This window comes from Phoenix dactylifera, chromosome 12, assembly GCF_051530095.1.
Source record: "Phoenix dactylifera cultivar Ajwa chromosome 12, Ajwa_hap1_PhDact_Kaust_v1.1, whole genome shotgun sequence".
Classification (NCBI taxonomy): Eukaryota; Viridiplantae; Streptophyta; class Magnoliopsida; order Arecales; family Arecaceae; genus Phoenix; species Phoenix dactylifera.
Window position 1 is genome coordinate 10,001 of NC_143201.1, and position 14,940 is coordinate 24,940.

The following is a 14,940-nucleotide window of genomic DNA, read 5'->3' on the forward strand; positions in this document are numbered from 1 at the left end:
AACCCCAAACCCTAAACCCTAAACCCCAAACCCTAAACCCTAAACCCCAAACCCTAAAACCTAAACCCCAAACCCTAAAAACCTAAACCCCAAACCCTAAAAACCTAAACCCCAAACCCTAAAAACCTAAACCCCAAACCCTAAAAACCTAAACCCCAAACCCTAAAAACCTAAACCCCAAACCCTAAAAACCTAAACCCCAAACCCTAAAACCCTAAACCCTAAACCCTAAAACCCTAAACCCTAAACCCTAAACCCTAAACCCTAAACCCTAAACCCTAAACCCTAAACCCTAAACCCTAAACCCTAAAACCCTAAACCCTAAAACCCTAAACCCTAAAACCCTAAACCCTAAAACCTAAAACCTAAAACCTAAAACCTAAAACCTAAAACCTAAAACCTAAAACCTAAAACCTAAAACCTAAAACCTAAAACCTAAACCCTAAAACCCTAAACCCTAAACCCTAAACCCTAAACCCAAAACCCTAAACCCAAAACCCTAAACCCCAAAACCCAAAAACCCAAAAACCCAAACCCCATAAACCCAAAACCCATAACCCAAAACCCTAAACCCTAAACCCTTAACCCTAAACCCTAAACCCTAAAACCTAAACCCTAAAACCTAAACCCTAAAACCTAAACCCTAAAACCTAAACCCTAAAAACCTAAACCCTAAAAACCTAAACCCTAAAAACCCTAAAACCAAAACCCTAAAACCTAAAAACCTAAAACCTAAAAACCTAAAACCTAAAAACCTAAAACCTAAAAACCTAAAACCTAAAAACCTAAAACCTAAACCCTAAAACCTAAAACCTAAAACCTAAAACCTAAAACCTAAAACCTAAAACCTAAAACCTAAAACCTAAAACCTAAACCCTAAACCCTAAACCCTAAACCCTAAACCCTAAACCCTAAACCCTAAACCCTAAAACCTAAAACCAAAACCCTAAAACCAAAACCCTAAAACCAAAACCCTAAAACCAAAACCCTAAAATCCAAAACCCCAAACCCAAAACCCAAAACCCCAAACCCCAAACCCCAAACCCTAAACCCCAAACCCTAAACCCCAAACCCTAAAACCCTAAAACCTAAAACCCTAAAACCTAAAAACCTAAAACCTAAAAACCTAAAACCTAAAACCTAAAACCTAAAACCTAAAACCTAAAACCTAAAACCCTAAAACCTAAAACCCTAAAACAAAAACCCTAAAACCAAAACCCTAACCCAAAAACCCAAAACCCAAAACCCAAAACCCAAAAACCTAAACCCAAAAACCTAAACCCAAAAACCTAAACCCTAAACCCTAAACCCTAAACCCAAAAACCTAAACCCTAAACCCTAAACCCTAAACCCTAAACCCTAAACCCTAAACCCCAAATCCTAAACCCTAAACCCTAAACCCTAAACCCTAAACCCTAAACCCGAAACCCTAAACCCGAAACCCGAAACCCGAAACCCGAAACCCGAAACACGAAACCCGAAACACCCAAAACCCGAAACACCCAAAACCCGAAACCCTCAACCCTAAACCCTCAACCCTCAACCCTCAACCCTCAACCCTAAACCCTAAACCCTAAACCCTAAACCCTAAACCCTAAACCCTAAAACCTAAACCCTAAAACCTAAACCCTAAACCCTAAAACCTAAACCCTAAAACCTAAACCCTAAACCCTAAACCCTAAACCCTAAACCCTAAACCCTAAAACCCTAAAACCTAAATCCTAAAACCTAAAACCTAAAACCTAAAACCTAAAACCTAAAACCTAAACCCTAAAACCTAAAACCTTAAACCCTAAACCCTAAACCCTAAACCCTAATAGAATAAGAGTATTGTTAAAAAAACTCTTATTTCACTGTATTGTTAAATATACAATAAGAGTATTGATTTAAAAAAAAACTGATACAAAGGACTTGGACCTTTAATTACATTTGAAAAATAGCCCATCAGAGATGCATCAATGATGCATCTACCTGTCATGAAGCAATGCCATGCAAGTGTATATGTTTGGGCTTCTAAATTACTATTGCTCACATGAAATTATAGCGGAAATGGATAGAGGGGAATAGCTCAAGATAATGGTTATTAAAACAGCCATTTAGATGCTTATGCAACAACTTAAATAGCTATGTGTGATGAAAAATCTAAGCATAGTTAGTTATTTTCAAACTACTTCAAACAACTTCAAACTACTTAGTTATTTTCATGATCGTGACAATTTAAACACTACAATGTTGCTTTTGTTCAAGCCATTGCATAACCAAGAACTCTCACATGTAAGTATACCTAGGCATCTAGAGAAGAATTGATGAAGTCAGGGGCTGAGATCACATGAAACAATACATGTTGATTCCATTTCATATCTATATGCAAAGAGTGTAACAGAGCATATCGAATTTTCAGAAGTACTAGATGGCTTAGATTAAGCAAAGCCACAAGGAAGGTTCTTACCATAATGTGGGATCTTCTCAATACATAATTATTAATAATCGTCCTAATGTCCTATTTTGAGTAGGCCTAATGCATAGACTTCCTACTTTAGACATCTATTGGGTTGGGGAACTTCTGAAGCCCTTAGGATTCAACTTTGGCAAAGGAGCATTATAAATGTGGTTCCATAAAACATAAAATTTGTAATCTAGGGGAGGATATGGATGCTTATGAGGAAGACTACCTACTATGTTTTAAAGAGTCCTAACAAAACTCCATTGCCAAGGGATTTTATTCTACAACAGCTAAAGTTGGTCAAATTTAGAAGGTTAGCTAAATATATATAAAGACCTATATGGGCCAGCTGAAAACGCTGCTATGATAGCTTTATTTGTTAAAGGACTGAACTATAGAGACCACGTTCAGCCTTTTGTTCCCTCTAAACACTTCTCTCTCTAATTCTTATTTCCCTCTAACTTTTCTTTTTTCTTAATCTTTTCTTGAGGCCCACCTACACACAGATAACAAGTGATTCAGCAGCAAGATTGTTAAGTGGTCTTTGCCCCTAAATATACCAAAGCCCAAAGCAATTCAGTCAAGAAGGCTTCCTCCTACCTCCAGTTGCCCAACTGAATGGGGGAACATCACTACATTCCTTTCACCTCCTTTCTCCCTATTCTTTTCCATTTTATTTAATCTGTTTCTATTTTATCTTTAATTAACTATTTTATGCTTCTCATTAAATCCAACCATTAGCATGGAAAACACCCCCACACACACACACCTCCCTTCTCTTCATCTTTGTCATCATCTTTTGCTTGCATTTGTCGATATTCTTCCTCTCACCTCATTATGTCTGGTTAACGAAAAGGCTGTAGTGGAATGAGAATTCCAAATTTGCCTCCACTCTGATGTCAGGTTTGTGCAACAAGAAAAATCACATTTCTTTGGAATTGCCATTCCCTTAAATAGAGAAATTGTAATTCTACTTTTAAATGTATTTTGATGAGCAGTACTTATGGCTTAAAATGTGAATGAATGATATCTATGATATGAAATAATTAGTGACAATTACAGTACAAAATTAAAATAAATGATTTAATTAAGATTTGTACTGCAAAGTCTTCTTAAACTTTTTAGCTATTTTATTCGAGGACACGTTCAAAAAAATACATATGATATCGATTCCATTCTAGAATGTTTCTGGCTAAATCAAAAGTTAAAATGGAATTATCATTCCTTACTTGTGCAGTCTTACATTCATTGCCCAAACAATAGAACAAGAATACTGATTCTGATCCTTTATTTTCCATCTTATCAATTTCTGATTCCCATACCAGTTCTTCCTTAATTATGCGAAACAAGCATAAGGTAACAGTATAGTTCCAATCAGACAAGAAGTATACTCATCACTTCATTATTTTTAAATACCACTTCGCTTAAAGTGGCTCAACTCCAGAACCATAAATAACACTCTTAAAATCTTAAATGTTTACCATGCTAAAACCAGAAAAACAATTGAGCATTACTGGCAAAGTGCTGGAAAGTTTAACTTTGATTGCTATTTGACAATCACAACCAAGATATTAACTAGGCATCATTTGGTTTGTACAGTATGTGAGGTTGTAATAGACATGTTTTAGTCTATACAAAACTGGGACGGATGTTATAGACCTGAAGAATTCCCAAATCTGTTCTAAAAGGACTGTCACTGTCTACATATTTATACAATACTAAAAAGAGTGAGTTGGGGTCTTCTATGAAATTTGCCTTAGATGGAAATAATTTGTCCGCTCAAATTTGTTAAGAGAATTCTGGAAAGTAAATCTCATGTAGCATTCTTTCTCATTGTTACACTTAGCAACCACCATGAGTATCAACTACAATCCCTTGCAAATAGGAATTCATCAACCCAACAAAAACAGAATTCAAAATTTACTTGAACCTCCCCCCTCCTATTATTTACAAAACAGAGACATCTCTCGATCCTCTCGTAGTTATCCATCTCAAGCTCCCTCCACTATCCAGGTTGGTCCCATCACAATTAAGAATATCAACTACTTGTGGGCAGAAAATTTTTCCTCATTGGGACAGATCAAGAAAAAGGAGGAGACGGCTAGAGCCTATGTTAGTTAAATTGTGTTCAAACTATTACACAAATCCACCTTGAGGTCTTTCATGGTTTGCATTTATGTTTTTTCCACTTTTATATTTTATTTGACAAAATCATCCTAGATGCTATTAATATAATTTCACATTCAAGGATAACTTTGGCTTATTATTTTTAGCTTCTCTTATTTTTATATATTTATTCATTTTATTATATTAACATGCTTTGCAAGTGGATGTCTGCATGCATGGGATTTCTTATATTAAAGTTATTTGTGTTCCTCAAGATTTTTTATACTTGTTCTTAAACAACCATCTCTGCATGCATTTTATCATTGTTAACATATAGATGATATATTTCATCATTTTTAAGTCTGCAAATACGTCATTTGGACCAAATCAAGTTTGGTCCATTTAGATCTCATTTATTAGACCCATAGGTTAAGTTTGGGTCTGAAAAAGTGATCCATTTGAAAAATTGGATCCAATTTGGATCAAGATTAGCCGAACCATGCTGAATCAGCAAGTTCGGAGTGTGTCGAACCAGACTGCTCAGTTAACGATATGGTTCAACAAGTCGATTCGGTATACAAAGGGCGAAGCCCTCCCCCACTCAATTTTTTTCCATTTGAAGCTCCCCTTGCTCAATTTCGAAGTCCTAATCCCTAAAACCCTATGTCCCCATCAAGTCACCAAAGACGACAACAAGAATGACCTTGGCTAGGCAAGTCACTCTTTTTCTCTCGCTCGCTCTTGATCCTCGTCGCCATATCTAGAGCTCTCGAAGCTCCCTTGTGACGACTCAAACTTCCTCTGCCCTCTCTTGATCGATCAACTTCACCAGCCGATATGAGCCCCGATACTGGTTTAGCAAACCTTGGTCTAGATCATGCTTTCCTACCTGACCTAGACCCAACACCCATGTACTAGCCAGGTCTAAAATAGGTCAAACATCATATGGCCCAACCCTACCTAATCCAACTCAATCCAAAAATCAGTGTCTCAAAATGCAATACATGATGTTGCATTGTGCGGCTGGGTATGCATATGCGGTCCCTAGACCATGCTGCACATTCAATATGTGGTTGCTACATATGTAGTTAGGCCATACATGGGCCAAAAAGATGGTCCACTTGACACTTAAGGACACATATGCAGCAGGATTAGCATTGTGCAGCTTCACATGCAGCCTATTTACCATGAAGCAGCAACATTTGTGAGCCTTTTAGCATTGTGCTGCAGCTAGGGATGGCAACTGATCGGATAGACCATTACTTATACCCACCCCATAGTTGTTTCAGAGCAGGGCGAGGCAGGGCGGTAGAGTTAAATAGAGTGGGTTGGACAAGGCAGGTTGGGTAAAGTTACAAAAATATTTTTTTTTTCCATACAAAAATACCATTACTCGTACCCACCCCGGATCTACTGTGGGTCAGGTAAAACCTGCCCCATTTGGATCGGATCGGGTCAGGTAACCGATGAGGCAAAGTAAATTGCTATCCCTAGCCGTAGCCTACCTACCATTGAGCAATAGTATTTGTGAGCCTTTTAGCATTGTGCAACCATATATTTGTTATAGGGCCAAAAATATGGTCTCCTCAGCATTTCAAAAGCACAGCAAGATTAGCATTGTGCCACTACATGTCAATCTACTTACCATTGTGCAACAGCATATGTATGCCTTTTAGCATTGTGCAAGCACATAATGGTCCACTCTTATGCAGGCCAATGCGAACTAACAAGTTCAAGCTAATGATTGTGTTGAATGTGGATTTCAAATAGGCTATATACATTACACTACTAATGTCAATATGCTAATTATCTTAACAGTACTACTAAGGCCTAAGTACTAGGTATTCAAGTGGAGATGTTGTAGCATGGAAGTAGTTTGCCAGATATTAAAATATCTGGGTGAGAAATACTTGACTACGTGACTTGACTACAACGTATGTATATGCATGTTGAAGGAAGGACTCAAGAAGGCTGGCCTTTGATGGATTTCATGCTGGGGCACTACATGGATGTTGATACAAATTGCATATTGTCTGTATACGCAGCCTACACAATGTATATGCACTATGTAGTCGTTGACTGCTTGCATGCCATAGCCACATTTTAAAACAATGCCAAGAATGCATAACTTTGAAATCTATAATCCTCCCTACCCTCAATCCCAATGTTTAGGTTTGTGGATCAAATATTAATGCTACTTACTTGTAAGTTGAAGACTCAATTAAGGCCAAACCTTATTCTCGTCAACTACATTTCTGATAGCAATCCATATCCACCACCTATGTCTTTATTAATTTTTGAATAAATATAAAATTAATAGCACAAATTTATTTTTATATTATAGTAGACCTGAACCTGGACCTGACAACCCAAACCTAAATGATTTCAGTTTGGTTCAGATCAAGCTTGACCTAGCCAAACCTGAATGACCCCATGGGTTTGCAAAAATTCTGCATGGAGACAAACTGACCTGATCCACTTAGTCAGCGGGTCAGTTATGGGACAACAATCAAGACATGAAATAAAATCAGGTTGCTTATGAGTCATCTCTAACCTAGTCGGTAATCGATCCAGTTGCAAGACTAACTTTTTTCGTTGTTGTACTTATTACTTCCATTTTGTGGCACTCTCCAGGTAAAAGAAGATTTTCAAAAAATGAATATTAAGAGTTATGATAATTTATATCAACGAAATAATGAATAATAAGCTTGAACTTCAAAGTTAAAAAATACTCCTGCAAAATAATTAACACAGCAAGACACCAAAGCCAGCAATAACAAACTTCTTGGGAAAATAAAATATAATAATAAGGGAAGAAAAATAACTGAATATAGACTATACATAATGATCGCAGTGGACTAAGGAACCTGTTCAATCATCTACAAGCTCTCCGCTTCATCCTCAAAGTAACAAGGTGAAACCCTTAGTCAGTCCAAGGAGGAGGTTGAAGAATAAGCATGATATAAAATCAGTCTCTTGAAAGATACTTAAAAGGTAGTGGGGAATTTAGACCAATAATTGCCTCTTAGGTTATCGATATGTAGTTCCCCTACATTTTATGAAGGCAAATGGCTAAAGATGGTTCTACTTTTCACTTTTCTCATTAGCATATCTAAATATTTTCATCTCTCCGATCTCCCTCCCTCCCCTACCTTCTATGCATGTACTATTATTATTTCTTAATCTTCTAATCTGGTGCATGATTTTGATTTTGTAATTTTGTTTGGATCATAACTTGATAACAAATTCTTTGTTGTACATATTGTATATCAAGGATATATGTATATTCATGCTTGGATGTAGTTGATCATCTTAGTTATGTAAATGATTCTCTCCCTAGATGCTCAAATCAGAGAAATCAAAGCTTACCTTCAATTGTTCTTTTTGTTTTCTTCCCTTTTTCCCCTTTGTTATGTGAAAATTCTTCAAGATGCAGCTATGTATAGAGATGAATTAAAGATTGTGGCTCCACACTCTCTCCTTACATATTCCAGTGATGCAACTACTTTGGTATGTTCCTAGTTTATCTGTGCAGTCTTTTGGATGACTTGAGTTAGCCATGTATGACTTCCATTTCCATCATCCCTTATCTTTGTTTTGAGGGTCACTCTATCTATGACTGTGGACAAGGAATGCTGAACCGATCTGCACCAGCTGGTTCAGCTTGGACCGAATCGGTCCGGCCTCTGATCGGATCAGTTCAGGCATAGAAAATGGTTCCGGCCCCGTCCGATTCGGCTAGAACTCGGTGCGAACCAATCGGTTCCCACCAAGTCCGATTAGATTTGCCACGGCGCACCGCGCGCATTGTGGCATGTTTGGCCACAGCGTGCCGCGCTGTGACATATTTGGCGATCGATTTGGTCTGGTCTGAACTGGTCCGAGCGCCGATTGATATAACACTCGATACTGGTTCGGCAATTCTTAACTGTGGATGCTTACATTATTATGGAGCACAATTAATAGTTACTTTGCAGAATCTAAATAGGACTTTGCTCTTTTTTTGAAGATTTTTTCTAATTCTGTTTCTTCCAGGTAACCTTTTCTCTAAACCCTAAAACCCTAAAACCCCAAACTCCAAACCCCAAACCCCAAACCCCAAAACCCTAAACCCTAAACCCTAAACCCTAAACCCTAAACCCTAAAACCCTAAAACCCTAAAACCTAAAACCTAAAACCTAAAACCTAAAACCTAAAACCTAAAACCTAAAACCCTAAACCCTAAACCCTAAACCCTAAACCCTAAACCCTAAACCCTAAACCCAAAACCCAAAAACCAAAACCCAAAACCCAAAACCCAAAACCCAAAACCCAAAACCCAAACCCAAAACCCTAAACCCAAAACCCAAAACCCAAAACCCAAAACCCAAAACCCAAAAACCCAAAAACCAAAACCCAGAACCCTAAACCCTAAACCCTAAATCCTAAACCCTAAACCTCATCCAGTCCCATCCCTTCCTCCGTCGTGCTCACCAGGAGATCATCGACCCCCATCGCCTCATCCAGTCCCATACCCTCTAACTCTACAAACGCCGACCCCCATCTCCTCCAATCCTCTACCACCTCCACCTCTCTAGCAATCTCTATGACCTCATGTCCCACCCTGTCTACCACCTCAACCTTGCCAAAGATGCCAATATGATTGCGAGATCGAGCTCCACTACGAGGAGTGCGGCCTTGCCAGCATCTGCACCATCGAGGATGAGATATGATGGCTCTTCGAGACCATAAAGACCTCCTGGAGACTTAAGGCACAAACAAGATGGCGGAAGCCCAAGGTCTAGCCCAAAGCCGAGTAAGTACCGAGCTCAAGCCTAGAAAGTAAGCCCAAAGGCCGGGCCAAGTAGGGTGTGGATCCGACTTATTTTAGTTATATCTTAGACTTAGCTCGACTCGAACCCAACCTGGCCCACCTGTTGAACAGATCTATTAGGAACATACCATGTGTTGGTATAATAATGAACCAAGGTGTGTGATAGACCTAGTACCTTACTAATATGGTACAACCAATCCGCATCAATCCACAAATATTGTACTCCAATTCTTGAAGCAACTGCTTTGAAATCTCTTTGGAATCTGTACCCATATTTGCTCTCTCTTTCTTTTTTTTTGAGATAGAGAGAGAGAGAGCTCTACTTCCTTGCTCCCATACCTGAATTCACTCCAATACTCGCTCACTCAAAATTGCGAATTAGGCACTCCAAGATTATCTTAATGAGGAGGTACATATTATGATCATATCCATTGGTCTACAACTTCAGAACAAGTCCAGCAAGCTATGCAAGCACATTTATGGACTTAACTAATCTCCTCGTCCTTCTTTTGGCTGCATTACCAGTGTGGCATACTCCAAAGGTCATACTATATATGCTTAGGAGTTAAGGTTCGCCGTCTCGGTACAAATACCGTACCACTACCATCCTCTGACAATATTGGTATGCGATACGATACAGTAAGGTTCAGTCTACCGAATGTTGGTACGATATGGTACAACATACCAGTTTGGTACCAGTACGGTACAGTATATCAAGTATGGTACAGTACCAACCAGTACAACAAACCTTGCTTAGATTTCGTATTGTCTTTATCCCTTCCCATAAAGAACGGATTGTTAATGTTTTTGGTTTATGTTTCATGATGGTAAGTGGTATAACTCATTTAAAGTTGGCCTAGAACACCATTTAACCTTGGATATGTGTGGCCATCATGGCAGGAATTACAAATTTTATACTCAATTTTATTTTTGGACCATGAAGATAGGTGGGTCTTAAGAAGCAGTGCTGCTTAAAGTATATAGACAAAAATTGACAGGCTTGTTCATCTATATGATGATAGTTTTCTAGAAGTGTTCTTGCAAGTGCCATTAAAATCAATTCAAGTAAAACTACTTTAGTCATGATATTGGATATTAAAGCAATTGCTTTACCGCATTCATCAATCACATATCAATTTAAGAGTTCAAATTCCTTTGAGGAAATTAATAAGTTGTTATAACAACTCCAATATATCAATGGGAACAAAAGTAAGCAAGAAAGCAATTTGAAGTTTGAACTTCAACATATTAGCTGTATAGAGGTAAATGGACATATGATTGCACAATATGGCATTCTTAACCTATTATGTAAGCTCCAAAATAGTTTAGATGGAGGGGGCAAAACTGAAAGTAGAGAGAAACCAGAATCTAAGCCTACAAACAAAAATCACGGCAGCAAAGAACAAAGACTGCAAATACCTCCACTTTGGCAAACTCCGCAACAGCCTTCTTAGCCTGAGCTGCCTCCTTGTACCTCAAGAAACAATACCCTTTGTTCTTTCCTGTTTGTCCATCCATCATCATCCGCACCTCCACAAGCTATCCAACCTTCCCAAACACCTTTCTTATGTCTTCCTCCTTCGCATCTCTATCCAGCCCTCCAATGAAGATCTCCATCTTCGTCCGCTGTTGCCGCTGTGATATCCCTGCTTCCTCATCTCTAGGAGCAGCTACCGTTGCCGCCTCCACTCCCTCTCCCCCATCCTTTTCTGCTGGAAGATTCTTGTTCTCCTCTCTAGAATCAAGATTCTCCGTCTCCATTGCATCCTCCTGCCGAGCAGGAGCCTCGACAGCTGCCGCATCAGAACTAGGATTTTCGGATTCAGGCTGCTGGGCAGGGGTTTCTTCTGCTGCCGCCGCCAGTAAGTCTCCTGCTGCTTCTTGGGCTTTCTCCTCCTCTTTGGCCGCAGGCGATGCCTTTGGAACTCTTTTCTTGATGATCTTCTTCTTCACCACCTTTACCACCCGGGTGGTCTTTCTGGTGGGTTTCGTGGCAGTTTCCAGGGGTCCCACTGCAGGAGTTTCCGATGCCGCAGGTTCAGAGGCCTCCATGGAAACATTCTCCGGCGCGACGGCGGGTTCCGCCGTGGGGGTTTCAGCGGCAGCCGGTCCGGACGCCTCCGGAGTGGCCTCGAATTCAAAGGCCTGCATAGAGACATTCTCCGGCGAAACGGCGGGTTCCGCAGGGGGGGGGGTTGTGGGGGGTGTTCAGCGGCAGACGGTCCGGAGGCCCCCGGAGTGGCCTCGAGGGGGCCGCCGGCTCTGAGGCCGGAGTTTCAGTGGAGGCGGGTTCCGGAGTGGTGGCGGGCTCCTTCACGGGGGTTTCGGCGTCGGCCGGCGTTGGGGTGGCGGAGGGGGTAAATTGGGAGGTGGGGGTCTCCGCGGCCACAAAGGAGGGAGGGGAGACTTCGGAGACGGGCGTTTCTGCAGCGGCGGCAGCGGGGGATTTGGATTTGGAGCCGGGGGTTTTGGATTTGGGGGTGGATTTGCGGACGGTTTTGACGACTCGTCTCTTGGGAGCCATTGGGACGGGAGAGATTTCTAGGGTTCCGAACGGAGAGGGTTTGGCTAAAAGGGATGAAGGGGAGGAAGGGGGGAAATTACCGAAAGGGAGGGTGGTTTTATTGCCCGTTTAGCCCCTGGCGGCCCGCAGAAAACCGGATCAGGATGCACGAAGCCTTTCCCACACATGATAAGGTAGAAAGCCGCTTGGGCGGGAACGGGAGTACGCGGTAGCCAGACCACATTTCGAATTTGCGTGAAATAAACTCACGTGCGTGGGAACGGGAGAGCGATGAGATGAGAGGTTTCGGAAGCGGCATGATGGTTTGATTTGTTGGCATTCGCACATGCAGATTAATATGCGATGATGAATGAATGGTGGACAGGACGCTATAGACAGGAGGCATAGAACCATCTGGTGGTAGACGTTTGTTATGATTGGGCTGCTTGATCAAATTAGGGTTTCATAAAGTGGTCAAAATAGTTTGACATCCGTACATAATAATTATTGGATTAATTGGAATCTATATGTCTTGTTTAAAAATTATTCATATCAGATCTTAAAAAAAATGTTTTTTACATAAATATCCTTATAAATATCAAATTTTACATGAATACCCTTCCAAAAATGATATTTGCATGTATACCTTCGCAAAACACTTATTTTATTATTTTGCCCCTTTTTTATCCTTGTTTTTTTGCATGTACCCACACCATCTAAGACCGTTAAAAAATTAGTGGTTTTAAATTAAAATGACTGACACACCTTTAATGGGTAGATGTGTAAAAAGAAACATGTATAGACGATCATGATGGAAGACAAAAAAGTAATTTCAAAATTCTAAGCATATCAACCCATCCCTCTAACTAAGTAACATTTGTAGTCTTGTATTCTCAATCCATGAGGAACGTGCGCCGGATGATAAGTACTTACGGATCTCTCACTAAAGCTCTGACTTTGAGAAGTGTCCTATGGCTGATAATACGGCTCCGTCTAACTAAGCAACGTTATAGTCTTATATTCTCAACTCATGAGAAACGTGCGCCAGGTTATCAGATCTCTGTCTAGGGCCCATTCGAAAGGTAGAGCGCAGTAAAAACAAGCACTTTCTTGAGTTAACCCCTAAAGATCATGAGTTGACCTATGAATAAGTTGAGTCTACCCCAAACGGCAGCATATAGAATCCAAATAGCAATAAAAAGCTAGCCCTTTTACAAGTCATCCCCTGTGGATCACAAGTCGACGCAAGCAATCTTGGCCCTAGTGAATCATGAGTCGACTTCTAAAGAAGTCAAGTTAACCCTAGAAGACGACCGCGCCGGCAAGCGGTCGGCGAAGATTGAAGCAGATGTGCAGAAGAGGAGCTCAAGAGTTAGGAGGACGATGAGGATTGAGGAGGAGTGGAGGACAATGAGGATTTTAAAGAAAGGGATGATGGGCGATGCCGCGATGGGATTGGGAGTCGTCTTGTCGAGGTAGTTGTTGGCTCTGCACCTCAACCTCTACGGACTATTGTAGCTATGAGACAGGAGTCGGGCGGGGCCTTTCTTTGGGTTGGGGCTTGGGCAACCGCCTAGGTCGCCTAAGGCTTGGGTCAGCCTGGTTGCAACCCACGATGCAGAAAAAGAAAAGAAAAAAAGAAAATACAAGAACAGATTGATAAACGAAAGCTTGTGGGGGCGTTTGGTATGGGATGATTGTCCTAGAATCAAGGGTGATGTGGGTGGAGGTGATGAGATCACTGTGTTTGGTTGCACCACGATGATCCTACGTGGCGGTGATCTTAAATCACCTCCACTTCTCAAATCATCCCCCAACTCGGTGATGGGATACGCGTCCTTGAGGTCGGAAATCCAAGATCACCCCAGGGCAGTGATCCTGGGTTGAAAATTAAATACAAAAATACTTCTCAAGTTAGCAGAAAAATTGATATATCAATATACCAGCAATATATCATGTCAATATATATATAAATTATGTTGATATTATATATTATATTAATGATATATATTATATTATAATATATTACTAATCATATTGTTAATGATAATTTTAAATTCTAGTAGAAATATATTATTATTTTTATATTTATATAATGAAAATATTTAATATATTACAATATTACTTCTATTTACCTTATTTTTCTAATCAAAATAATTATGAATATTAAAAAAATCTATTATAACTATAAATAAAAATATTAATTCTATAATGAAAAATAACATATTTTTATAAGATTAATAATTTATAGGAGTAATAAATATATTTTTATAGAATATATTAATAATTAATATATTGATAAATATATTAATATTTTATTATAAATATATTTTATATGATTAATAAATATATGATAAGGGCTATAGAATATGTGACAAAATTATGAGGTATTATAGGAATTAGTATATTGACTTACATTTTTAATTCATGAGAATTAAAAATACATAAAAAAAACCATATAAGATATATCAAGAGTATTTGTGGTATTATGTGGTCAGTGATCTTGGATCCCCATACCATACCAAACAAGTTACTCATGGATATCCGGAAATTTTTAATCACTGAACCATGACCACCAAACACATCGATCTTAGATCACCGAGGATCTTAGATCACCGTGGTGATCCTGTTGGGGTTACCAAACGCCCCCTGTGAGTAAAACGAAGGCATATATCAACAAAAGCAGCATGTTTCTTGTTTGCACATTAGTTTAAGCATAGACAAAAAAATTAGAAAGAGATGACAAAATGAAAAAGTGCGCTAGATTAAAGAAACATATGCATAAAGGCATTTTAACAACAACCGATCAGTAACCTCCTCAAAACAAGGAAAGAAGGAAAAGCAGACAAATTTTCTTGCGCTGAAAGAGGTTTATTGACACAAGGGAGATCACAAGGGATAGAAAGCGACGTATGAGGCTGTGGCAATCGGGTGAGTTTGGCCATGGTGCTGCTCTCGCCGCCAGGGATGATGAGGGCGTCAATAAAACATTTACCTCACCATTGATACAGCTGAGTTGGCACGTTTCTACTAGTTGCTTAAAGACAATTATCATGTTCAAACATGTTGGACATA

General features: G+C 39.6%; 1 protein-coding gene across 1 annotated transcript; it reads right to left on the minus strand.

Annotated features, from left to right (window-relative positions):
• Positions 1–4,725: 4,725 nt before the first annotated feature.
• LOC149751487 (uncharacterized) lies at positions 4,726–11,939 on the minus strand. Its single transcript, XM_089926708.1, has one exon. It carries the CDS (start codon positions 11,511–11,513, stop codon positions 10,902–10,904), a length of 612 nt encoding a protein of 203 aa, XP_089782834.1. The 5' UTR covers positions 11,514–11,939; the 3' UTR covers positions 4,726–10,901.
• Between the last annotated feature and the right edge of the window lie 3,001 nt (positions 11,940–14,940).